Here is a 27971-nt window from a genome sequence, read left to right as displayed (position 1 = left end):
TATTGTTTTTGGCAGATTTAACAAAGAGCTTTGAAATACTTAGATAGATTTAAAACTTAAAATCATTTAACTTCTGTTCCATAACTTGTGAATAAATAATTAGAAAACTCTACTTCTCTATACTAATTATTCTTATACTTTGCAAGAAGGAATAAAAGACTTGCTTTGAGAAGTTAATTGTTTCATGGATATATTTGGTGAGATTTATTTGGATGACGCAAAACTATTTGGCTTTTGAATTGAATTAGAAGTTAAGACTTGTGATACCTCACATGTAAATAGCTTCATTCATTGGAGGGTCTATAATTAAGAATTAGAAAATAGGTTTATAAACTAGATTTCTCTTCCATGTATTTAAGTCTACCCCAGTCTCCATATTTAGCAATATAATTTGGAATTATATATCTATAACAAAATGTAGTATATTTAATTTTAAAGATGGTCAGTGTTGTGTTTTATGCAAGTAGTCTGTGTGTGTACATTAGAAAATTAAGTTCAAAATAGGTATACCAACTCTGGCTTATGCCTCTACTTGTGCAGTGTAGGGAATTATTGTAAATGTTTGGATACATCAGTAGATGTTTTTCTGTTTGTTTGCGTTAATCACTGGGACTCATGTCTCAGTTTTCCACTTCATCTCTGAAGGTGATTTCTGGATAATAAGAAATAGTAAGTAAGTGTGAGTATCGTATAAATATTACAATCAGCTATATAATATATTCAAATAATTGCTTTTTTGTGTGAGAAGGTAGAATGTTAATACTTAAAATATTTGAGCGGCTGGCCTGGTGACGCAGCGGTTAAATTCGCACGTTCTGCTTCTCGGCGGCCCGGGGTTCGCTGGTTCGGATCCTGGGTGCGGACATGGCACAGCTTGGCGCGCCATGCAGTGGTAGGCGTCCCACATATGAAGTAGAGGAAGATGGGCACGATGTTAGCTCGGGGCCAGGCTTCCTCAGCAAAAAGAGGACGACTGGCAGTAGTTAGCTCAGGGCTAATCTTCCTCAAAAAAAAAAAAAAACTTAAAATATTTGTGAGGAAAGAGAGGGAAGGAATTCTTAGTGTAGAGAAGAGACTTTAATGTCCTATTGCATATGTTGGCAAACTATCTCAGTAAAGGGCCATTTGATAAATATTTTGAGCTTTGTAGACCATAAGGTTTCTGTTGGAGCTACTCGACGCTGCCGTTTTAGTGCAAAAGCAGTCACAGATAGTATGTAAACAAATAAGCATAGGTATGTTCTAATAAATGGACAGATAAATTCAGATTTCTTGTAATTTTTGTGTCATAAAATATTCTTTTTTTTTTTTTTCCCAACCATTTAAAAACTTTAAAGCCATTCTTAGGTTGCAGGCTATACAAAAACAGGAAGTGGGCCAGGTGTAATAGTTTTCTGTCCCCTTTCTTAGAGGATAGAAAAACCAAACTTGGAAAATTCATTTTTATTCTGTTTTGCTGCTTTTATTGTTTCAGAAAAATAAGAGAAACTGAAAAATATTAGAAAGAAATCAAACAGAGATATCATTCCAAAGGAAGATTCTCAAACAAAATTGTTTTTTCCCCCTGTGATTGAACCAAGTCTCCAAAGGACATGTTTAATCTTTGATGATTTTATTATATTGTATTATTAGTGCTTTACCTCCCTGCTTTTGTTGTCATATAGAGACTTCAAAATGTTCATTTTTTTCTTTCACTTTTACTTGTGCTAAAATAACCAAACATGATTCAAACAATGAATAAAACTACTCAAATGTATACATATATTTTAATTTGAGTAATGAACTAAATTTTTAAATAAACAGTTATGAGAGGCCCTTCCAGGGAACAAACACATAAATATCCTGTGTCATAACTTTTTTTTTTTTAAATCATCCATGCAATGGAATCTTTTTTTTTTTTTTTAAGATTGGCCCTGAGCTGACATCTGTTGCCAGTCTTTTTTTTCTTCTTCTTCTTCTCCCCAAAACCCCCCAGTACATAGTTGTAGATCCTTCTAGTTCTGCTGTGTGAGACGCTGCCTCAACATGGCTTGATGAGTGGTGGTAGGTCCACGCTCATGATCCAAACCAGTGAAACCCTGGGCTGTCGAAGCAGAGTAGATGAACTTAACCACTTAGCCACGGGCCTGGTCCTTCATAACACTTTTTATTCCAAAAAAAGTGGTTGAAAAATTATAGCCCATTGTCACATCTGATCTGTTGCCTGTTTTTGTGTAGCCCACAAGCTAAGAATAGTTTTTACAGGAGAATGTTTACATCAGTTTGGTGATAGTTAACACTGATGTTGAACCCCAATTAAACAAAATGTTATTCCAACAATAAGAATTTCAGTCTTGTCATTAGTAGAACTGTATTAACTGAAATGGTACTCAATTATTAGTATATTTTAAATTTGTCAAAAATCTTGTGGAAATTTTACTTCTCTTGTTATTTGAGTACCTACATAATATCCTCAGTTTTGTCTCTTGGCTCAAAAAGCTTAACATATTTATTCTCTGGCCATTTACAGGAAAAGTTTGCTTGTCCCTGCTCTAAACTGTTGTAATCATGGGTATACTCCCACCTTGATGTCTCTTACTGTTTTCCATTTCCCTGATTTGAATTCACCTGGCCTCCTTTTTTTTTGGATTGGCACCTGAGCTAACAACTGTTGCCAATCTTCCTTTTTTTTTTCTTCTGCTTTTTCTCCCCAGATCCCCCAGTACATCATTGTATATTATTTAGTTGTGGGTCCTTCTAATTGTGGCATGTGGGATGCCACCTCAGTGTGGCCTGACAAGGGGTGCCACGTCCACACCCAGGATCTGAACCAGTGAAACCCTGGGCTGCTGAAGCAGAGCACACGAACTGAACCACTCGGCCATGGGGCTGACCCCTGGCCTCCACTTTGTTTTTCTGTCATTTCGATTTATTCCCTTATTGTTTCCTCTTAAAATAGGTCATAGTTCTGGTAAAAAGTTTATTTCTGATAGGAAGAGTAGAAGTAGCAAAATAAAATCTTGGCCACACTCCTCCCCCTTTCTCTTTTGCTGAGGAAGATTTGCCCTGAGCCAACATCCATTGCCAATCCTCCTCTTTTTTTTTGCTTGAGGAGGATTAGCGCTCAGCTAACATCTGTGCCACTCCTCCTCTTTTTTTTTGTATGTGGGACACCTGCACAGTGTGACTGGTGAGTGGAGTAGGTCTGCACCTGGGATCTGAACCTGCGCCACAGAAGCGGAGCACATGGAACTTTGACCACTCAGTAACGGGGCAGGGCCCCAAATCTTGCCACTTTTAATTTTAGATTTTGGTGATGTGTTTTAGAGTGGAAGAGTGTTTACTGGGAAAAGTCTGAGATATGTTTATAATATTCTGAGTCCTTTTAGAGTTCATGTGTTTCTTAAAGTATTTCACTATGAGTATTACAAGGAGAGGACTGTAACACATTGCACTCACTAAATCAGAAACTACACTGGTATGGTCAGGTGGGTGAATTTCTTTTCAACTGCAAGAAAAGATTTTCCTTTATCACAGTGTCTCTAAAAAATAGATGAGTCAGAAAATATAATGTTCTTGGGTTGGAGTTTTATAACATTTTGAAAGAAGTAGACAGTCTGTTCACATTTAATTTATTCCATTTTTATTGACCATTCATGTGCTAGGCATTGTCTTAGATCTAAGAATTTAAAGATAAGGGTACTTGCTTTCAAGAAGCTCATGACTGGGGTTGGCCTGGTGGTGTACCAGTTAAGTTCGGGCACTCTGCTTCAGCGGCCCAGGGTTCGCCAATTCAGATCCTGGGCACAGACCTATGCACTGCTTGTCAAGCCATGTTGTGGCAGGCGTCCCACATATAAAGTGGAGGAAGATGGGTATGGATGTTAGCTCAGGGCCAATCTCCCTCAGCGAAAAGAGGAGGATTGGCAGCGGGTCTTAGCTCAGGGCTAATCTTCCTCAAAAAAAAAAAAGAAGCTCATGACCTAAAGGGGGATAATGATGGATAAATCTGAAAGAAGGCATGTTGTCTTGGGCCTAGTTAGAGGAATCAGTCTTGAACAGCAAGAAGGAGAAGTATGCTTCCATATAACAATAAATTTGTAGCTAGGGAAAACAGGATGTTGTAGGGGGAGTATCAGTCTGATGGTTTTTATTGCCTTTCTTTTCACAGTGAAGTCAAAGAGAAAATTGCCTCTAGAGGTTGGGGAGAGGACATTTAAGGGAAGTGGTAGTGATTTGGAGTGGGAGAAAAAGACTGACTAGGAGTAAATAGAAGGATTCCTGGACAGCTTTGAAGATGGAGCAAAGATGAGAATACCATAATTTTGTAGTGATTCTATACAACAAGGTTATATCATTTTTCTCTGGTAGAATTCGGCATTGCAGAGCGAAAAGTGTAGGTGGTTGAAGTACCACATTTTGGGTTTTGTTAGATAGATATGACTTACAGAAAAGGCCCAAGAGAGGCGATAGTGGTTAAAATAATACCTCATGAAGTCTAAGCCAAATAGAGAAGGAAGTAAAGCCTAGAGTGATTTTACAAGAAGAAAAAGAAATGAGGTTAAGGAACTCAAAGTTTACTAACAATAATAAGGAAGTGAATGATTTGGAAGGACAAATGTAGTGGTCAAGGAGGTGGAAGAGTTTTATACAAGCCAAGGTCTTGCGTAATAGCATGGTTGTGAATCACAGGGGTGAAGTGCAGATGGGCATTGGAATAGAGGCCATGAAGGAGCTATGAGGTTTTTTAATGTTTAGGTGGGGTCATCACACGTTGTCATTATTCAGGATATTGGCAGGTTTCAGATGGAGAGAGAGAGACTGTAGGTAAATACTAGAGTCCTCAATGATTATGCCAAATGATTGGGTCTAGTGGCATCTCAAAAGATGTAACATATATGCTAGAGGGTAGAAAGTGTAGATGACCGGAATTTGACAAGAATGAGAGAGGCGTAGTAAAAGTTACTTACCTCGGGGTTCTGAAAAAATTCTGGTGTAAAATTGCTTTAACATAATCTAATACTCTTAGAGATCTCTGGTTTAGGCTGGTGATTGAATTACTGCCTAAGATGGGAAGGGAATCTTCTGAATTCTGGAAATAGACTTTGTCAGAAACTGCTTGACTCTGCTTACCTTCTCAAGTATACCACAACAGTATGTAAATAGGGATTCCTAGGAATTTGAACCACATTCCACAAACAAAAACAAATACTCTAATTTGTTAACTATTAAACAACTCCACAAAGCAATTAAAGAAAAAATTCTTGGACTACAATGAAAACAAAGGAAGAACTGAATCCCCAACTTCATTCTCATTGTTAGTATTTGGTTTCATGGCATTCCTAGTTTAGATATGAGATTAGAAAGGGTAAGAAGCCTAAAATAAGGACTAAAAATAAATGATAATTATTCTACTTTTGCATAAATATTCGAATTGACCATATTTGGGTATTCCAGGAATCTTAGATTTTCTGTTAGCTTATTTTAGGTGCTTTTAATACCTTTTGTTTTGAAGAAGTGTAATCATTTTCTATTAATTGAGCAGAAAACAAGTTGTGATTTTATTTTGTATTGCAGACTTCTGTAGAGTGATATACAATAGTCAAATGAATTAATTTTTTAAGCCTTAGATTTTTTTTTAGTTCCCTGATAAGCAGAAAACTTTAATGGTTGTTAAATCTTCACCTTCAATATTTTATTGGATAGCAGGATATGTAAGTGTTGAGTTTATGTTAAATTCTCATTTTTTTCTTGCATTTTCATGGAGAAAATGTCTTGTAAGCACTTTACTTAGTAAAGCTATATTATATACAGTGTTTAGTGTGAAGATGTAATTATATGCCATCAGAGTAATCCTTTTTTAGCAAAATATCTTACTCTTTCTGTCTTAAACCACCCCCTGACCAATACATAATGACTAATAGTGGAATTAGGAAGATTATTTCTTTATTTTTTTTATTGTAGTAACATTGGATTATAACATTATATAGCTTTCAGATGTACATTGTAATATGTTTCTAATTCTGTGTGGATTACATCATGTTCACCACCCAAAAGCTAATTATAGTCCATCACCACACATGTGAGCCTAATCACCCCTTTTGCTCTTCCCCTCCCCCCTTCCCCTATGGTAACCACCAATCCAATCTCTGTTGCTATGTGTATGTTTGTCGTTTTTGTCTTCTACTTATGAGTGAGATCATACGGTATTTGACTTTCTCCCTCTGACTTATTTTACTTAGCATAATACCCTGAAGGTCCATCGATGTTGTCACAAATGGCCAAATTTCATCATTTCTTGTGGCTGAGTAGTATTCCATTGTGTATATGTACCACATCTTCTTTATCCATTCGTCCCTTGATGGTTGCCTAGGTTGCTTCCAAGTCTGGGCTACTGTGAATAATGCTGCAAGGAACATAGGAGTGCATGTATCTTTATGCATTTGCGTTTTCAAGTTCTTTGGATAAATACCCAGCAGTAGAATAGCTGGATCGTATGGTAGATCTATTCTTAATTTTCTGAGGATACTCCAAACTGCTTTCCATAGTAGCTGCACCAGTTTGTACTCCCACCAGCAGTGTACAAGGGTTCCCTTCTCTCCACATCCTCTTCAACACTTGTTTCCTGTCTTGTTAATTATAGCCATTCTGACCAGAATGAGATGATATCTCATTGTAATTTTGATTTGCGTTTCTCTGATAGCTAATGATGTTCAGCATCTTTTCATATGCCTGTTGACTGTCCGTATATCTTTGGAGAAATCTCTGTTCAAATCCTTTGCCCATTTTTTAATTGGGTTGTTAGTGTTTTTGTTGTTGAGCTGTATGAGTTCTTTGTATATTTTGGATATTAACTCCTTATCTGATATATGGTTTGCAAATATCTTCTCCCAATTGTTAGGTTGTCTTTTTGTTTTATTGATGGTTTCCTTTACTGTGCAGAAGCTTTTTAGTTTGATATAGTCCCATTTGTTTATTTTTTCTTTTGTTTCCCTTGCCCGGTCAGACATGGGACTTGAAAATATGCTGCTAAGACCAATGTCAAAGAGTGTACTGCCTATGGTTTCTTCTAGAAGTTTCATAGTTTTGGGTCTTACATTCAAGTCTTTAATCCTTTTGAGTTGATTTTTGTGCATGGTGTAGGATAATGGTCTACTTTCATTCTTTTGCATGTGCCTGTCCAGTTTTCCCAACACAGTTTGTTGAAGAGACTCTCCTTTCTCCATTGTATGCAAAAACTTGGATGAAATAATTTAGATATTACCATGTTACCTTTTGTAGGGAACTGCACAAAATCACATACCTATAGTGTTTTAATTGTTAGATTCTCTTCAGGAACCCATCTGGTAGCAAAACAAGACAAATTAGCTTTAGAGAAGAAAAGATGTATGATTGATATTATAAAGACTGTTAGAATCACAGCTTAGTTTTTAGAGTAGAATTTATAGCTGCTGGCATTGACCAGTCGTGACTTAACCTTAATAAGCATATCTTATAAAGAAAATTATGAGCAGGTAATAGTTTTTCATAATTGCAGTAAAATATAGTGGATTGTTTTTGTTTTTTGTTTGTTTTTCTCTAGTTATGTTCATATCAGATAATGAAAGTTTTAATCCCTCATTGTGGGAGGAACAGAGGAAACAGCGGGCTCAAGTGGCATTTGAATGTGATGAAGACAAAGATGAAAGGGAGGCACCTCCCAGGGTGAGTGTGTTCTTCATTCAAATTTGAAACAGTTCTGCTGATAATTTATTGGGTACTATATACCTATACTGTGCTGTTTTGGGGATACAAAGAAGTATTGGTTTCATTTCTTGCCCTCAAGGCACGTGACGTTTTATTGATCCAATATATGTATCCTGTGAAAGAATTTGAGAACAATATAAAACCATGTGATTAAAAGCCAAATTTCACAGTGTATGTAAATGTAAGAGAATAATAGATTATTGTTTTCCTCCTTCCCTTTCTCTAATTATTTATATATATATATTTTAGGGATAGAGAACTCTTTATTATGAACATTTTTTTTTTTATGGAATTGAGAATGTATGTCACAGTGATAGAAGTAGCAGATACACTTATGTTTTTTTACGTAAGTGTATTTGGATGTAATTATGGATGTGGTTATTTTCCCCTTATATAAACCAGCTGAATCACAGAAAATGACAATTAGGCTGACCTTGGAAGTGTTTGGTTTGCAGGGCATAAGACATAGTGTATAAATGTAGGAATTTTACATGTGCCTAGATAAATATCCAGCTGAACAACATATATCTGTTTCAAAGCCAAGTGATGGTGTGGCAATATCCACACCATATCTCTCCAAATGGAGTATGTTTATGTCTTCTAAAAAAGCTTTTAAAACCTTGAAATCTATAACTGTGAAGTCTTTGGCTATTGATAAAATCATACTTATAAGAGTCTAAAATGCTTGCAAAAGCCTATCATCTGTCTTCACAGTTCCCCGTGTGACCTAGATATCCAAGGTAATTGGGATGGATTATAGATTGTTTTGAGATTGGAATTAGAAATATTTGTCCATATTTTAAATTTCACTTATCTTGTTTTTCTAGGAGGGAAATTTAAAGAGATACCCAACACCATACCCAGACGAGCTTAAGAATATGGTCAAAACTGTTCAAACCATTGTACATAGATTAAAAGATGAAGAAACTAATGAAGACTCGGGAAAAGATTTGAAACCACACGAAGATCAGCAAGTTGTAAATAATGATGTGGGTGTGAAGGTTAGAAAACTCATTTCAAAGGAATTGACCAAACCTATTTCAAGTTCTTTAAAATTTTAAAATGATAATTGTTAGGATGATCCTTTTTATATACACTAAAATGTGCTCTCAAATCTAGGATGGTGTTCTCAGCTACCTGAACAAAAAGCTGTAATAATCAGCGAACTCCTTAATTGCTATTATTGCCGCTTCAGTGTGGTTACAGACTGTCCAGATGGGCAGGGGAGTGTTAACATAGCCTTTAAAAAAATCAGTGCCTAAACCAAGAATAAAATAATGAATGTAAGAAAATTCATTGTTATAGAAATAACTTTTTTATGGAAAAAAATTTTTTTACCCTGGTAATATTGATCCACTACCCAATTTCAATTTTAAATGCAAATAGTATGACAGACCATTGGCATTTCTTTGGGATGTTTCAGAAGCCTATACAAATCCATAAATTGAGTGTTCCTTTAATGGACTGTTTTCCTCACGTTATATCACAGAAACAGAAATGTTATCCTGTCACTAGAGTTCCTCTGCATTCCACAGGAGCAGAAAATAGTCTAACCCTCCTGAGTTTGAGCCTGCTGACATATATGACTCACGCACATCACCTGTGCAACTGATATGATGAAATGTAGCCTCAGCTAAATTGTAAAGTTATTGTGTCTCATGGACCTTTCGGGACCACCTGTTTCCAAAATAAGCATTTTGTCTGTGAGTGCTACAGATTTCTGTGTTTAAAGTTTCCCTAATTTATCCAGAAGAAGAAGATGTTAAATTACCTTTTTTTTTCCTTTGAGGTCATAATAGTTTATAACATTGTGAAATTTCAAAGTTTCATTTGTATATTTTGTGTGTCAGTCACTATATATATGCACCCTTTCACCCCTTGTGCCTGCTCCCTAACCCCTTTCCCCTCTGGTAAGCACTGATCTATTCTTTTTGTCTGTGTGTTTATCTTCCACATATGAGTGAAAACATATGGTGTTTGTCTTTCTATGTCTGGCTCATTTCACTTAACGTAATATAAGATAATATCTGTCTGGCGTCTTTCACTTAACGTAATATCAAGGTCCCCCATGTTGTTGCAAATGGGAGGGATGATTTTGTCTTTTTTATGGCTGAGTAATAGTCCATTGTGTGTGTGTGTGTGTGTGTGTGTGTGTATATATATATGTATACACCACATCTTCTTTATCCAATCATCAATCGATGGGCATTTGGTTTGCTTCCATGTCTTGGCTATTGTGAATAATACAGCAATGAACATAGGGGTATGTAAGTCTCTTTTAATTGTTGATTTCAAGTTCTTTGAGTAAATACCCAGTAGTGGGATAGCTGGGTCGTATGGTATTTCTATTTTTAATTTTTTGAGAAATCTCCATACTGTTTTCTATAGTGGCTGTACCAATTATGTTCCCACCAGCGGTGTGTGAGGGTTCACTTTTCTCCACATCCTCTCCAACATTTGTTGTTTTCTATCTTGGCAATTATATCCATTCTAACATGTGTAAGGTAATATCTCATTGTAGTTTTGATTTGCATTTCCCTGATGTTTAGTGATGTTGAACATCTTTTCATCTGCCTGTTAGCCATCTGTATATCTTCTTTGGAAAAAATGGTTATTCATATCCTCTGCCCATTTTTTGATCAGGTTGTTTGTTTTATTGTTGTTGAGTTGTATGAGTTCTGTATGTATTTTGGAGATTAACCCCTTGTCGGATCTATGATTTGCAAATATTTTCTCCCAGTTGGTGGGTTGTCTTTTTGTTTTGTTCATGGTTTCTTTGCCTTCCAGAAGCTCTTTAGTCTGATAAAGGTTCCGCTTGTTTATTTTTTCTTTTCTTTCCCTTGCCCTAGTAGACATGGTATTTGAAAAGATTCTTCTAAGATCAGTGTCAAAGAGTGTACTGCCTTTATTTTCTTCTAGGAGTTTAAGAGTTTCAGGTCTTGCCTTCAGGTCTTTGATCCATTTTGAGTTAATTTTTGTGTATGGCAAAAGATAATGGTCTACTTTCATTCTTTTGCATTCAGCTGTCCAGTTTTCCAAACACCATTTATTGAAGAGACTTTCCTTTCTCCCTTGTATGTTCTTAGCTCCTTTGTCGAAGATTAGCTGTCCATAGATATGCAGTTGTACTTCTGAATATTCTATTCTGTTCCATTGATCTGTGTGTTTGTTTTGTACCATTACTGGGCTGTTTTGATTACTGTAGCTTTGTGGTATATTTTGAAGTCAGAAATTGTGATGCCTCCAGCTTTGTTCTTTTTTCTCAGAATTGCTTTAACTAATTGGGGTCTTTGTTGCCCTATATGAATATTAGGATACTTTCTTCTATTTCCATGAAGAATGTTGTTGAGATTGTAATTGGGATTGCATTGAATCTGTAGATTGCTTTGGGGTTGTATGGACATTTCAACTATATTTATTCTTCCAATCCATGTTCATGGAATATCTTCACAGTTCTTTATGTCATCATCGTTTTCTTTCAGTAATGTCTTATAGTTTTCATTGTATAGATCTTTCACCTCGGTTGAATTTATTCCTAGATATTTTGTTCTTTTTGTTGCAATTGTAAATGGGATTGTACTTTTGAGTTCTCTGTTAGTTCATTATTAGAAGGTAGAAATGCAACTGATTTTTGTCAGTTGATTTTGTACCCTGCAACTTTGTTATAGTTGATTATTTCTAATAGTTTTCTGATGCATTCGTTAGGATTTTTTATATATAAATGTAGTCTGCCAACAGTGAGAGTTTCACTTCTTCATTGCCTATTTGGATACCTTTTACTTCTTTTTCTTGCCTAATTGCTCTTGCCTCCAGTACTATGTTGAATAAGAGTGGCGAGACTGGGCACCCTTGTCTTGTTCCTGTTCTCAGAGGAATGGCTTTCAGCTTTTCCCAATTGAGTATGATATTGGCTGTGGGATTGTCATATATGGCTTTTATTATGTTGAGCTACTTTCCTTCTATACCCATTTTATTGAGAGTTTTTATGATAAATGGATGTTTGATCTTGTCACATGCTTCCTCAGTGTCTATTGAGATGATCATGTGGTTTTTTTCCTCATTTTGTTAATGTGCTGTATCACATTAATTGATTTGCAGATGTTGAACCATCCCTGCCTTAGTGGTATAAATCCCACTTGGTCTTGGTGTATGATCCTTTTAATGTACTGCTGTATTTGGTTTGTCAGTATTTTGTTGAGGAGTTTTGCATCTGTGTTCATCAGCAATATTGACCTGTAATTGTCCTTCTTTCTGTTGTCCTTCTCTGGCTTTGGGATTAGGGTGATATTGGCCTCATAAATGTGTTAGGAAGTGTTCTGTTGTCTTCAACTTTTTGGAATAGTTTGAGAAGGATAGGTATTAAACCTTCTTTGAATGTTTGGTAGAATTCTCCAGAGAAACCATCTGGTCCTGGACTTTTATTTTATCGATTGGTGAGGAAGATTGACCCTGAGCTAATATCTGTTGCCAGTCTTCCTCTTTTTGCTTGAGGAAGATTGTCATTAAGCTAACATCTGTGCCAGTCTTCCTCTCTTTTTTATGTGAGACACTGCCACAGCATGGATTCATGTGCGTAGGTCCGCCTATGGGAACTGAACTTGTGAACCCTGGGCCACCAAAGCGGAACACGTGAACTTAACTACTACACCTTGGGCTGGCCCCCTGGACTTTTATTTTTTGGGAGGTTTTTGATTATTGTTTCAATCTGTTTACTTGTGATTGGTCTATTCAGATTCTCTGTTTCCTCTTGGTTCCATTTTGGGAGGTTGTATGTGTCTTAAGAATTTATCCATTTCTTCTAGATTTTCCATTTTGTTGGCATATAGTTTTTCATAGTATTCTCTTATAATCTTTTGTATTTCTGTGGTATCTGTTATGATTTCTCCTTTTTCTTTTCTAATTTTATTTATTTGAGGCTTCTCTGTTTTTTCTTAGTCTAAGGGTTTGTCAATTTTGCTTATCGTCTCAAAGAACCAGCTCTTAGTTTCATTGATCCTTTCTACTGCTTTTTAGGTTTCAATTACATTTATTTCTGCTCTAATTTTTATTATTTCCCTCCTGCTGACTTGGGCTTTGTGTGTTCTTCTTTTTCTAATTTGGTTAGGTGTAGTTTAAGATTGCTTATTTGAGATTTTTCTTGTTGTTCTCTTGCGCTGTGTTTTTCATCTCCAACATTTCTGATTTTTTTTAAATATAGTTTCAGTCTCTTGTGAAGAATTCCTTCTGTTCATTAATTTTATTCCTCATTTCATTGAACTGTCTTTCTGAGTTTTCTTGTAACTCATTGACTTTTTTTATTATTGCTATTTTGAATTGTCTGTCATTTAGATTGTAAATTTCTGTGCCTTCAGGATTGATTTCTGGGTGCTTGTCATTTTCCTTTTGGTCTGCAAAGTTAATATACCTCTTCATACTATTTGATGGGGTGGATTTGTGCCATCGCATGGTGGTAGTATCTGGCCAGAGATTCCACCTGCCACCACTGGGTGGGGAGGTCAGGAACTGTGAATTCTAAGCCTGCTGTGATCCCTGGCAGTTGTACCTGTCCTTTGGAAGCTATGCTGACAGTGTCTGTCTGTGGTTGCTCACTTAATGCCGCTGCTTTACACAGTTATGCACAGGCACTCTGGCAGGGGTCCCTTGCTTTGACCAACCAGCCAAGCTGGTGCAGTAGGCCGGGGAGGGTTGCATTGTTTTGCATGCATGATCCTGAGAGCGCTCCCGCTTTGCACTTGCTATCTGCCTTCCTGGGGTACTCAGCTTGGTGAAGATGCCCCCAGGATTGCTTAGCCTCCTCTGTGTGGAGCTCTACCATGGCCTGGGAAGCAACTCCAAGAGAAGGCTTTTCTGTAGAGGGCCACCCTTTCCCCATTCTCCTCTCAGAGCCATGTGCGGTCCTGCACCCTAGATTGCTGCCCTTTGGTGGAGAGAGGAGATTCCCCTTACTTCCTTCAACTGCCCTCAGCGTGGTCCAGCATCTCTACCTTCAGACATCTGGCTGCATGGATCTCTCAGACGTCTGTTGTGTTGTGTGAATGTCCTCTGTTGGTTTATAAGTGTGCTTTTCGTTGTAACTGAGTGGAGACAGTCTAAGCGAGGAGCTCACTCTGCTGTGACGCTGACATTAGTCATGCTAAATTACTTTTAAATTTTCATCTGAACTTTAATACAAGAATAGGTAGATATAAAGCTTAAGGAATATGAATTTTTTATCCTTTCTTTTACTTAGACTTCAGAAAGTACTACTCCAGTAAGAAGCAAACCCGATGAAAGAGAAAAGTATGTGATAGGAAACTCTCCACAGAAGACCAGTGAACCTGAAGCTGAGATCAGTCCTGGAAATCTACCAGTGACTGCAAATATGAAAGTGTCTGAGAACTTGAAGCATATTGTTAATCATGATGATGTTTTTGAGGTATGGCTTTACGATTATTCTAGAATGATCATAACAACTGATAAGAATTTAGCATTTCATTGTTGCCAAGTAAAGACAGGAAAAACCTGGTATGAATAGCAGAAAATAAGCTCATGCATTTGCCATTGTGAAATTCCGTAATATTTGCTATAATATCACTCATTTATCACTTTAGACTTAAAATTTTTATACCCGTTTTACTCAAATGTTTGAGTTAATTTAATTTTAAATGTAAGCTAGATTGTGGTGGTCTAATTCTGTAAAATACATGATAGTGACTCCTTTTATTTCTGTAACTTAAAAATGAAAAGATTGCCATAGGTATACTTCAATTATTTGACTTATTTAAGCATTTATCATTGATTGTGAAGTATTTTTTTTGTTGTTGAATGTCTGAGGCTTTTTTTTTAGTGTTTCTTGTAGTGGACCAATAAACGCTGTAACTTTTTTTAAAAACAGCTTTATTGAGGTATAACTCATACTGTAAAATTCACCTATTTAAATAAAGGTACAACTCAGTGGCTTTTAGAACACTAAAAGTTGTACAACCTTCACCACCATCACTTTTAGAGCATTTTCATTATCCCAAAAAGAAAGCCCATACTTCTTAGCCTTCACCCCATAAATTCTCCATCCCGCTGATCCATAGGCAACTAGTTATCTACCTTATCTGCCTCTAAAGATTTGGCTATTCTTGGCATTTCATATAAATGTAATCATACAGTATGTGGTCTTTGTGACTGGTTTCTTTCACTTAACATAATGCCTTCAAGATTATCCAAATTGTAGCATGTATTGGTACTACTTCATCCATTTCTTATGTCTGAATAATATTCCATGTAATCGTCAACAATGTACATTTGAGTTATTTCCTGATTTTGGCTATGGTGAATAAGGCTGCTGTGAATTTTTGCATACAAGTGTTGGTGTGGATTTATGTTTAGTTTCTCTTGGGTATCTACCCAGGAGTAGAATTGCTGGATCATATGGTAACTCTATATTTAACTATTTGAGAAACTGCCAAACACTTTTTCCAAATGCAGTTGCACCATTTTACATTCCCCTCGTATACTGCTGGAGGTAATGTAAAATGGTGAAGCTGTAACCTTTAAAAATGAAATTCTGAAGTGTTTTTCATTTACAGCTTCATTATCCACTATGCTACCCATTAGCTACAAGTAGCTATTTAAATTTAAATAAAACACTGAGCTGCGTTGTTACACTAGCCACATTTCACATGTTCAGTACCTCATCTGTCTAGTTAGTGGCTACCATGTTGAACCACTGATGGTTTCCATCATGACAGAAGGTTTCACTGGAGCACTGGTGTATAGAAATAGTGATATTGTGGATTTATAATAGCATCTTTATTGCTGAAAATTCAAATGCCTTCAAAGTACGTCATTTGTCTTCAAAGTTATCCTGTGAGCTAGTATTTTCTGCAGGAAAAATGTCATGGTTTTTGAATGTACTAAATGGATCACATCATTCAATAGACTGTTATATACATTGAATGTGATATAACATAGTTGTGAAAGGTTTTTAGGTTTGTCCCAGTGAACTTATGTCTCATTTAGTATAATTTCTATGTGTGAGGCACTGTTTGGAGTTGAGGCACTGTTTGGAGTTGAGGCAGAATGGATAAATGAATATATAGAATGTAATCAAGGTTAGACTGTGCTAAGTGTGTAAGAAAAGTACTAATGAAAGTACTAAGTGCTCCAGAAATTTAGAAAAGAGATATTTTCTGGCTACAAAGAACCAAGGATGTTCTGTAATCTTTGGGGAACCACTGAAGGCTTTTTAGCAGGGCATTACTTGTGACAGAGCTGTGTATGAGAGTTATCTGGCAGTAGCTACTGAATTCTCCCAAGTTTGAGGGCTTTTGAATAATGATAGTAGAAAATGCAGACTAGAAGTTATACAAGAATATTATAGATGTTGTGTATAAATATCCCTGACTATGAGGAATGGAGAAGAGGAAAAGCCACAAAACCATGCCTGAATAGTGTGATGATGCAATGAACAGAAGTAGGGATGTTAGAGAACAAACAGACTCACAAGGTCAAGTTCATTTTTGGATATGTGGAATTTGAACATTTGACAGGGCCATCAGGTAGTTAATTCAATAAGGAGCTGGACATGTGGTTCCGCTCAGAAGAGAAATCAAAGCTAGGTTATAAATTGGAGAATTGTCTACAGGAAACATAATCATTGAAGAAAACGCAATATCTAGGGGGAAGGGTAAGAAAGGAAGACATATGAGCTAACTGCAGGAAGGTTAATTCCTGCAAGCGAAGGGGACAGAAAGGTGGGAGGAGATTCAGGAGACTGCAGTTCGCAGAAGCCTGTGGTAATATGCAGATGGTCTCCAATTTACAATGGTTCAACTTAAGATTTTTCTGATTTTTTTACTTCACTGTGGTGTGAAAGCAGTAGGCATTCAGTAGATACCATACTTTGAATTCTGAATTTTGATCTTTTCCCAAGCTAGCAATATGCAGGATGATACTCTCTCATGATGCTGCGCAATGGCAGTGAATCACAGCTTCCAGTCAGCCACAGATCATGAGTGTAAACAACCGATACACTGACAACCTTTCTCTTCCCCTACAACTATTGTTTTTCACTTTCAGTGCAGTATTCAATAAATTACATGAGATACTCAACACTTTATTATAAAATAGGCTTTCTGTTAGATGATTTGGCTAACTGTGGACCAATGTAAGTGTTCTGAGCACATTTAAGGTAGGCTCAGCTAAGCTATGATGTTCCATAGGTTGGGTGTATTATATGCGTTTTTGATTAAATGATGTTTTCAACTTAGGATAGGTTTATCAGGACATAATCCTGTCGTTAGTCTCAGAAGATCTGTAATTTCCTGAAGGAGAAAGACTGGTCATCAATTTAAATGCTGCGGATATCAAAGATGAGAACAGACCATTTGCCTCTCCTTGTCTTGTTCTTTCATTGTTCATATTCATTCTGTCATTGAATCCTGTTAATTCCAAAATTTCTGTCAGATTCTTTTTCTCTTTACCTACCATCACTGCCATTGCCCAAGGACAGAGGTGGTCTTTTTTCCTTCAGGACTTCTATGATAGCTAGATTCCTTTCCACCAATCTCTTTCTCTTCCCATACATTCTTATTTTTGTTTTTTGCTGAGGAAGATTTGTCCTGAGCAAACATCTGTGCCAGTCTTACTCTATTTTTTAGTATGTCGGCCACCAGCACAACATGGCTGCCAACAGAGCAGTGTAGGTCCACACCCAGGAACCAAACCTAGGCTGCTGAAGTGGAGCATGCCGAACTTAACCACTAGGCCATCAGGGCTGTCCCCCTCTTCCCATACATTCTTAATACCAGAGTTACTATTTTAAAAGATAATCTGATCTTGTGAGTTCCTGGCTTGGCAGCTTCCAATAATGACCAACACATCCTTAACTGAGTCTGTAGTTAGAGCATAACCTTTCACCATGCAGTCCAGTCTCCTTTTTGTCCTGCCACTTAACCTGAGCTCCAGCTGCATGGAGCTGACTTGCTATGCCTTTTCTTATTTCCATGCTTTCCTCTACTCAGAATGTCATTCCCCTCTTAACTCATCCTTCAAGACTAAACCAAATATATGTTCTTTTCCTGTTCTGCTAATCAGTAGTCTGACTTTCCATTATAGTACCGTCTTGAACAGGCTTGGCAAATGGTGGCCTACGGCTCAAATCCAGCCCACTGCCTGTTTTTGTATGGCTTGCAAGCAAGCGCAGTTTTTACATTATTAAATGGTTGAATCAAAAGAAGATTTCATGATGTGAAAAATTAGATGAAATTCAGTTTTACTGGCACATAGCCACAGTCATTTTACGTATTGTCTGTGACTACTTTTGTGCCACAATGGCAGAATGGAATAAGTGAAACAGAGACAGTATGGCCTGCAAAGCATAAAATATTTACTCTCTGGCCTTTTTACTGAAAAAGTTTACTGACTCCTGTTCATATCTTTATTATGGCGTTTATGAGTACCTAAAAGTCTTAGTATTTTTAGCAGGACACCTTTTTAAGACCTTTTATTTATTTTCATCATCTTAACTGGGAATAATTGAACCTGCACCAGATCTGATTTTATATATAGTATATATAGTGTTAAAATTTTTCTGTTGATATTTGTTGACTAACAGGTCATTTTTTTTGCCTATCTAATAACACTCAATGGTGGATAACCTGGGATGATTGCCAAATACTAGAGAAAAATCCATAGAGAGTAATAAAAAATTCTGTCTTCAAATTGGGCAAAAATTGCCATTAATTTATTTTAGTGGAAGAACACTTCAGTCCGGATTCCTTGGAATCCAGTGATCCTTGAGGGGATCAATTTGAGGATTAGGATGAGACTTTTTGTTGGAGTACCCTCACTAAACTGAGTTTTTTATGGCAGGGATTGTGTTTTATTCATTTTTGTTTCTCTGGTGCTTGACATAGTACCCAGAGTATAGGAATGATGAATACACTTGAATTAAAGCCTGTCACAGAAAATTATCCCAGAAGTACTTGGCATATTAATAATTGCCATATCTTAAAAAATTTAAAATTAATCATATACTAGTTTTAGTCACTATTATAATAAAAAGGTTTCATGCATATTCTAAATATTCTTTTCTCTTTGAAGTTCTTATGACTTAGTATTTATTCATTTAAAGAAACCAAAATTTATTTTTATAAATATTTTCTCTCTTTTTTTTCTTTAAATTAGGAATCTGAAGAACTTTCTTCTGATGAAGAGATGAAAATGGCGGAGATGCGACCACCATTAATTGAAACCTCTATTAACCAGCCAAAAGTGGTAGCACTTAGTAGTAACAAAAAAGGTTAGACATTAAAGGAAAGCACTAAGAATAGAAATGGGCTGAATAAAATTTATAGATGTTTTTTGGAGTAAATTTTAATTAAATGTCATTATGTTATTGAAAACACTTTTTTAGAAACAGTTTTTAAAACATGTCTTTCTAAAAGGTCTGATCATTACCTGTCTTGTTTTTAAAGAAAAATCTTGATAGATCTTTTGCCTCGTGCAAGTTTACTTATAAGGGCATGGACTTTATAGGTAGACAAACCTAGATTATGATTCCATTTCTACCACTTATTTGCTGTGTGATCCTTGAGCTACTTCATTTTATCCGTGTGTACATATTTAACTTGACATACAGTGAGGCTGATGAAGGATTTTGTGAATATCAAATGTACTAGATTATTCAGTGTACTCAGATCTAGCACAGTTCCTAATGTATATTAGATGCTTGTTGTTATTTATCTATCCCAAAACATTTTTTTAAACCCTCCCCCCAAGCCATTTTTTCATATAGCGTAGAACCTCAGACTCTTAGAAATGAAAAGGAACTTGCAGGATATCTATCCTTACTTTTTATCCTTCCCTCACTCCTCCCCACCAGTGCCTGAACTTCTCTGCATTATCTCCACCAAATATTTATCCAGCCTTTGCCCTTATGGCATTAATGAAACTTAGTATCAAGGTGGCCCTTGGATAGCTTGGTTTTCATAATAATGGTGGTAGTGATATTTGCTGAGTATTTACTGATTGCTACTTACTATGCTAAATATTTTACATGTTATTATCTAATTGTCAAAATTGCCCCCTGATAAGGAGGTGGAAGAAGAGGAATATATCTAGGAAAGAACTTAAGTGCCATATGGTTTTAACAGTATCTTAAAAATTCAGAATCCAAGGGCTGGCCCTGGAGCCAAGTGGTTAAGTTCACACGCTCTGCTTCGGCAGCCCAGGGTTTCGCCAGTTCACATCCTAGGCGCAGACTTAGCGCTGCTCATCAAGCCATGCTGAGGCCACAACTAGAAGGACCCACAACTAAAATATACAACAAAGTACTGGAGGGATTTGGGGTGAAGAAGGAAAAATTTAAAAAAAAAAAATTTAGAATTGAAGACTCAAATACCTTAAAGTTGAAGAGCCCATGTGCTACTGTTTTCAACTGTAAACACAATCCAGACTACTTGAACTGAGATATTTGGAACAACAAATATATCCTTAATTCATATAATCTCCTATGACTATGTCTGTATATACTATTTCTATGATTTGGCTAGGATTGATTTAGTTAAAAAAACCTTTAGGGTTGTAAAGATACTATGTTATGTTTTTATTACTTTTTTTTTTTTAAAGGAGTTGTGTATTTTTTTTTTTTAAGATTTTTTATTCTTTCCTTTATTCACTCCAAAGCCCCCTGGTACATAGTTGTATATTCTTCATTGTGGGTCCTTCTAGTTGTGGCATGTGGGATGCTGCCTCATCGTGGTTTACTGAGCAGTGCCATGTCCGCGCCCAGGATTCGAACCAACGAAACACTGGGCCGCCTGCAGCGGAGCACGCGAACTTAACCACTTGGCCACGGGGCCAGCCCCTTTATTACTATTTTTAAAAAATACTAATTTTTATACTACCTGCCGTAATAGAATATGAATATTGTCTATTTCTGTTTATATAATTGTTACATACAAAACCATCTCACATCTGGAGAGTTCACTATTCTTATATAATTCTTTGAAATGATTTTAAAATGTGGAGGACTTGTGAAAATTCCTTGATTTGTTTGATGTTTGTTTTTTGATTGACTATGCTGCTCATTGTTATTGTCAGAGTAGATGAAAACAATTCCATATGTGTATGAAATACTTCCTCCAGATAAGTGTACCAAAGCTGTGAACTGCATTATGTATTTTTTATTATTATGACTTTTTAAAATTATAAATGAGTGGAAAAGCATATTCACTAAAACTAATTGATGGCCTGGAAAACATTGTGTAATATCATTTTGTCAGTATTTAAAACTAAATCAAATTCTGAGTAGCCCTACATTGATTATATTTTTAAAAAACAAAAGGTGTCACTATTTGTAAATTAATTTTCTCTGTATTGGGACTGAATTTTCAGAAGTGCCCCTGGTTATCTTATCCATATAATTCTTTACCTTATATATTGAACAGGACAATATAAATGTCATTTGTCCTCACTGGAAAGTATTTCACACAAATTGTTGGTGACTTGATCAACGGCTTAAGTTTTTTTGTTTCAGATGATACAAAGGATACAGATTCTTTATCAGATGAAGTTACACATAATAGCAATCAGAATAACAGCAACTGTTCTTCTCCATCTCGGATGTCTGATTCAGTTTCTCTTAATACTGATAGTAGTCAAGATACCTCACTCTGCTCTCCAGTGAAACAAACTCATATTGGTATTAATTCCAAAATCAGGTTTGTGAACATCTTAACAAAATAATTTATGTGTACAATAAGTAGAGATAGCAAGGCAAAGATATATGACTAAAACATAAAGGATTTCACAAATTAATATTAGAGAAGTGGTTCAGGCAGTATGTGGTTTCTTCTCCATTTTATTACTAATTAGTTTTTATACATTGTCATTTTAAATTAGTTTCTTAAATAGAGAAGAAACTATTTAAAATGTATTCTAATTCTTTTCATTAAAAGATTGTACCGGTTTTACAGTATTTCTAGGTTTTACAACATAAACTGCCTATTTGGAGCAATTCAAGTTGAAGGGGGTATTTTTAGAGATAGAAATGCAAAATCATTTTTAGGGGATGCCATTAAAAGGTTCATTCAAATACTTTTAATTAGTCTGTATCTTTGGCTTAGACTTAAATTAGTAGGTCAAACTCTCTGAAACAAGACTTAATTCGTACAGCCTGGAATTTTGCTGAAGTTTAAAACACATTTATTATTTGGGCCCTCAAGAAGTTTCGTTCTCACAGGAAGACTATGCCATCTTACCTTCCTGGTAATCTATCAGCTAGAGTGCTTGATAGAAAGGTATGGGTTGCTACTGAACCCAAAACTTACTGTATGGATGTTGTTAACTATTTTTTAGAGTTAAGTTGTTCTTAAATTCCAGGCATATTTAAGTCAAATTTTTGCATGTATTGATATGTATTGTTGTAAGAGGAAGATGAATTTTATGCCTCAAAATGAGTTTAGCTATTATGTAGTTGTAATTATGATTAATCATTTATATCTGTTCTCTGAATTTGAGGCTAAGACCCAGTATGGTAAAATATGAATTTTTATAACCTCTGAGATGTTAAGATAATGATTAATTTGTTGAATAATGAAATTTTACTGATATTGTTGGGAAGTAGTTTAGTATTTTCTAAATCATGTTTTTTATATAAGGAAATAAAGGCTCAAAAATGGATATAGCCACACTTTTTTGTGTTGCATTTCTAATAATGAATATTATCTGTTTACCTAATAGGAAGATCAGTATTAAGGAATATTTGTTGAAACATAACTTAAATATTTATACAAGAGGATACGAACATTTTCATATCACCAAGTAGAAATAAAATATTTTCTATAATTTTGAAATGGCATATCTGTAAATATTTGCCAAATACAATGTAGTCACTTAGAAGAGTGATTAGTTTTTTTGATCTTTCTTCATATTTTATAGATCTTTGAGTGATTGTTTAGTTCTTTGTACAATTTCCTTATGTATATATTTGAATCTAATAATAACTCTTTAGTTAATGTGATTAACTATGGTTAATAATGTAAGGTTTCAGAATTATTTGGAAAAATGTTCCGTGCTCTTAACTATTCAGGTTACTGGCTTTTGCTCCAAATATCTATCTTTCAAGCATTTCATGTTTTAGCACATTTGTGAAAAGATGCAGCAGTACAAGAGGATACATAATAAGTCCATTTTTCTTCACTGTTTAGCTCTATTAAAGTATATTGTGACAAAGTGATTTATGATAATGAAAATTAATCTTGATTATGAATTAATATGTTTTACTTGTCTCCATTTACTATAAATCTATATTATTTCACTATTACAATAATATTTTTAAATTACCTGCTTGATAATAAATTCCTTTCATCTCTGACTCCCATTAACTCTTTTGACTTTGTGTACCTACACATTAGTTATTAATGTTCCCCAGTACTAAGAAAACTGGGTTTTGTGATGTTTGTGATAAAATTATCTTTGTTTTAGGCAAGAAGATGAAAATTTTAACAACCTTTTACAAAATGGAGATATTTTAAACCATTCAACGGAGGAAAAATTCAAGGTTCGTGATAAAAAAGATTTTAACTTACCTGAATATGATTTGAATATTGAAGAGCGATTAGTTCTTATTGAGAAAGGTGTTGACCCAGCAGCCACATCTGATGAATGTCACAAATTAGACCATATCAATATGAATCTTAATAAACTTGTGACTAATGATACATTTCAACCAGAGATAGTGGAAAGATCAAAGACACAGGATATAGTGTTTGGAACGGGCTTTTTAAGTATTAACGCTAAAGGAGAAGCTGAGCACTTGGAACATGGAAACAAGTTTCCTAATCTGGAATGCATAAATAAGGTAAATGGACATTCTGAGGAACCTCCACAGACCCCTAGGAGGCCTGAACCACATGACACTGATTCTTCTATTGACATAGGTATTTCCAAAAGCACCGAAGATCTCTCCCCTCAGAGAAGTGGGCCAGTTGGATCTGTTGTGAAATCTCATAGTATAACTAATATGGAGACTGGAGGACTCAAAATCTATGACATTCTTAGTGATAATGGACCTCAGCAACCAAGTGCAACAGTTAAAGTAACGTCTACTATTGATGGAAAAAATATAGTCAGGAGCAAGTCGGCTACACTTTTGTATGATCAACCATTACAGGTATTTACAGGTTCTTCATCATCTTCTGATTTAATATCAGGTACAAAGGCGATTTTCAAGTTTGATTCAAATCATAATCCTGAAGAGCCAAATGTAATAAGAGGCCACACAACAAGTGGCCCACAGTCTGCACCTCAAATATATGGTCCTCCACAATATAATATCCAGTACAGTAGCAGTGCTGCAGTCAAGGACACTTTGTGGCACTCCAAACAAAATCCCCAAATGGATCATGTCAGTTTTCCTCCTCAGCGCCTTCCTAGATCAGAGAGCACAGAAAATCACAGTTATACTAAGCATTCTGCCAATATGAATTTTTCTAACCATAACAACGTTCGAGCTAATACTGGATACCATTTACATCAGAGACTTGGGCCAGGAAGACATGGGGAAATGTGGGCCATCTCACCAAATGACCGACTCATTCCCGGAGCAACTCGAACTACAATTCAGCGACAAAGTAGTGTGTCCTCTACAGCCTCTGTAAATCTTGGTGAGCCAGGTCCCACGAGGCGGACCCAAATTCCTGAAGGAGATTATTTATCCTACAGAGAGTTACATTCAGTGGGAAGAACTCCTCCAATGATGTCGGGATCACAGAGACCTCTTTCTGCACGAACATACAGCATTGATGGTCCAAACGCATCAAGGCCTCAGAGTGCTCGACCCTCTGTTAGTGAAATACCAGAGAGAACTATGTCAGTCAGTGATTTCAATTATTCACGAACTAGTCCTTCAAAAAGACCAAATGCGAGGGTTGGTTCTGAGCATTCTTTATTAGATCCTCCAGGAAAAAGTAAAGTTCCTCATGATTGGCGAGAACAAGTACTACGACACATTGAAGCCAAAAAGTTAGAAAAGGTAATTAAACATGAATTTTTCATTCTTCTCTTCATGAATTTACTCATTTTTCTTAAACATATTTGGCATTCTTTGTTTTTTAAACAACGGGAAACAAGATACTCTGAATTATTGAATATATACTTATATTGTCGTTTTTACTTGGTGCTGAGATTAGAGTTCCAAGTTTAGATTTAGCCAGACTCAAAACAGTTGAAAAGGTAGCATAAGCTTCTTTCTCTCCTCTTCCTCCCCAATGTTTTCCTATGGGATTACATTCATTTTATGTATCTATGTTTGTATCTCTTGTAGCTTGTGCCACACATGCTATAAATTATACATGTATATACATGTGTACCTCCATTTAGCATTTTCTGACCTCCCATTCTCATCTATTAATAATTTTTAATTATATAAATATGTGTATGGAAATAGCAGTTTATAGTTAACAGAATAACAAGAAATGTATTGTAAATGTGAACATTTTATCTAAGGTTTTCCCCCAAGTCCATGTTATATAACTAACACTGTCACTGACACAGATGGCTTCTGGCATGGCATTTACTCTTGACTTTTCTGAACTGCATTTCTGACCTGTTTGAACTCAGGTGTCTATGGCTCTAATATAGTCTGGAAATCATTTGGTAAAATAACTTATGCTCATGTTCAGTTTCTAACTTTATTTGTAAATGTCCAGTTTTTGAAAGGAGTTAAAAGTTGTTTTAAAATTGTGCAAAACTGATGTGTTAGTGCCACAGTTCTGTCGCCCAAGTGTATAAGATATATTCTTTCTTTAAGATTTGGCTTCATATCTCGCAGTGGATTTTACCCAAGAATTACCTTACCTCTGTTTGTTAAATATATGTTTTTAAAAACAGCCAAACGTATATAACTTCAGTTAGTCATTATTTTAAAAAATTCCTTAAGTCAAATTTTTCAGAAATAAATGCCTAAAATATGATGAGTACCTTCTACCAATTCGCATTGACCCTCTGCCTGTAATTGTTAGCTCTTTGAGTGCTGTCCCCTCAACTTTAAATAGCTGAGCATCTGTAGGCGTTAGGCAACTTCGTTCTCATCTGTCCATTTTGTTTCAGCTGTAACTTTGTACGTACTATTGAGGTTCTTTGAACTTGTGTGCTTTTTCTAAGAAATTTGGAAATTTCTTAGAGTAGTAACGTAGCTGTTTTATAATTAAACTTCTGGTTATAGTGTGGAACTGGATTTGGGGAAGAAGAGGCTCTAGTTAGTTGATTGAATTATGAGACTGTCTAGTGGGCCAGAAAATAAATGAAGTGAGAAAAAGTATCAGTGGGATGGAGACAAAGGAACGAATTCAAGAGGCAGTTATCTCGAGCTTAATCCCTTTTCCTCAATGACTGATTACAGGAATATTCCAATCAGATGTAAACTCTTACAGAGATTGGTGCCTTGAATAACTGGTTGTTGAGAATGCCATTAACTGTTACTAGACATAGAGGAGGAATAGCAAATTTGGAGGAAGAGATGAGTTTGCTTATCATTATATTAGTTGACGTCTCAGATTGCTATTCTCCCATTACCTTCCTGTCTGACAGAGATGTGCCTGGACTTTAGTAAGTAACAGCCACCTCATTTTTCACTGTGCCTCTCTGCTTTTTATATTTAGAAATCTGTTGCTTGCAGAGTACGTGAGAGTAGTTTCCCAGTTGGGCCCACTGGTAATTTAGAGGTGAGAATTAGTTCAGTGAAATTAAGAAAAGTCTTGTGAGGACACAGGGCAACATGATTTAGACTCCAAACTTGAAAGCATTGGTTGGAAATGGGTGGAAGGTGATGGAAGATCTCTATTCCCTCCTTTGCAAGTCCACCTCTCTCCCCCAAACGTAGTTCTGGTGGCATGGTGGACATGTGAAAAATTTCCCCAGAGGATTTCACAACGTCTGCCCCACCTCTAGAGCTACGTCCCAAAGTCAAAGGTTGCTTCTTTGTCCAGCTGGGACTTTAGTAATAATACAGAAATAGATAAGTTACTGACACTTACTTGTAAGGTTTTTAAACCTTACAGCAGTAATCCCTCCTGCCAGTCCAACAAACTGTACCTGGAACCCAAATATATAAAAAAGATCTCACCTCAAAAATCTCAAGACCTGTTTAAACTGATCAAGAACACTGAAAAGGCATAAAAATTCTTATTTCAAAGTTGAATTTTTGCTAATATTCCTTGTTATATTAAAAACTCAGATGAGACACGCTGGACCAGAATATGATTAACGCAATATGATAATTTCCATGTTCACTTGCTATTCTGTAACTATTGGCATGTAATGAACAACAGTGCGCAGGACATATGCCCGGCACCTAATTGAGCTCTGCACAATGTGTTGATGTATTGTGACAGCAGCGGTTTTATGTGGATTTCTATGCACAAGCCTGAATTCAAAACCAGACCTGTTCTGAGCTTCAGCCTTCTGAGTCACTGATGTATTTGCAAAAACCCCATATATGTTCAAAGATGACAGAAAAAGCTTTCTTCCAAAATCTACATATCATTGAAAAGGGTCAGGTCAGTCAGGCCGCTCAAGTTGACAATATGTTAAAACTGTATAACATGAGTGAGGTGTTGTTTATGTGTTTATATATATATACACACACATAGATATATGTGATGTGTGTGTGTATAATCTCTTTATTTTTACATTCCAATCAAATGTTTATGTCTGTATTGCCTGTGCCAAATCCTTATTGTTAGTGAAATGGTTTGGGAAAAGACAGACCTGTCCTATTAAGTTTAGCTTTTTGTTTAATCATTACTTGAGAATCCACAAAATAACTAAGAGTATACATTGTAATTTTATAGACTCTTTTCGTTGTGGAATGTCATATTACTGTTTCTTGGTATTACAAATCAACTTCCTAATCTGGAGAAGGTATATATTCCCTAAGAGTAATATAGAAATGCTTGTTATGGCATTTCTGTATTTGTTAATAGCAAGCCATGCTCAAAATGTGGTTTCTCCCAGTTTATCAGACTCTCAGTATTCAGGGACATGGCTAAAAGGATCCACATGAAAGAACAGCATTTAACCACTCTGGGCATGAACAGGCAGAAACAAGGAGAATCAGGCAGTGCATTTATTGAGGTGCATTTTCCAGGCAGCTCTGGGATTAGTGATTAGGCGTTTGTGTAAACTCAATCTGTGGAAAGATTCCGTCAGTGGTTCTTCAAGTTTAAGCAGTAGAAGCCACTATTAACTCCTAAAATATAATAATCTTT

General features: G+C 35.9%; 1 protein-coding gene across 13 annotated transcripts in view; it reads left to right on the top strand.

The window, feature by feature from the left end:
• The window catches only part of ERBIN (erbb2 interacting protein), a 135490-nt gene that overhangs the window by 94955 nt on the left and 12564 nt on the right, over positions 1-27971 (top strand). For all 13 annotated transcript variants that reach the window (XM_008540262.2, XM_008540261.2, XM_008540259.2 and 10 more), the window contains 6 exons: positions 7562-7683; positions 8553-8726; positions 13955-14140; positions 18886-19000; positions 21239-21422; positions 23188-24736. In XM_008540262.2, coding sequence (XP_008538484.1) covers positions 7562-7683; positions 8553-8726; positions 13955-14140; positions 18886-19000; positions 21239-21422; positions 23188-24736 — 2330 coding nt within the window. The remainder of the gene's footprint in view (positions 1-7561; positions 7684-8552; positions 8727-13954; positions 14141-18885; positions 19001-21238; positions 21423-23187; positions 24737-27971) is intronic.

The sequence above is a fragment of the Equus przewalskii genome, chromosome 20, assembly GCF_037783145.1.
Source record: "Equus przewalskii isolate Varuska chromosome 20, EquPr2, whole genome shotgun sequence".
NCBI classification, from domain to species: domain Eukaryota; kingdom Metazoa; phylum Chordata; class Mammalia; order Perissodactyla; family Equidae; genus Equus; species Equus przewalskii.
Note: the sequence above shows the minus strand (reverse complement) of the source record. Positions and strands in the feature narration are given on the sequence as shown.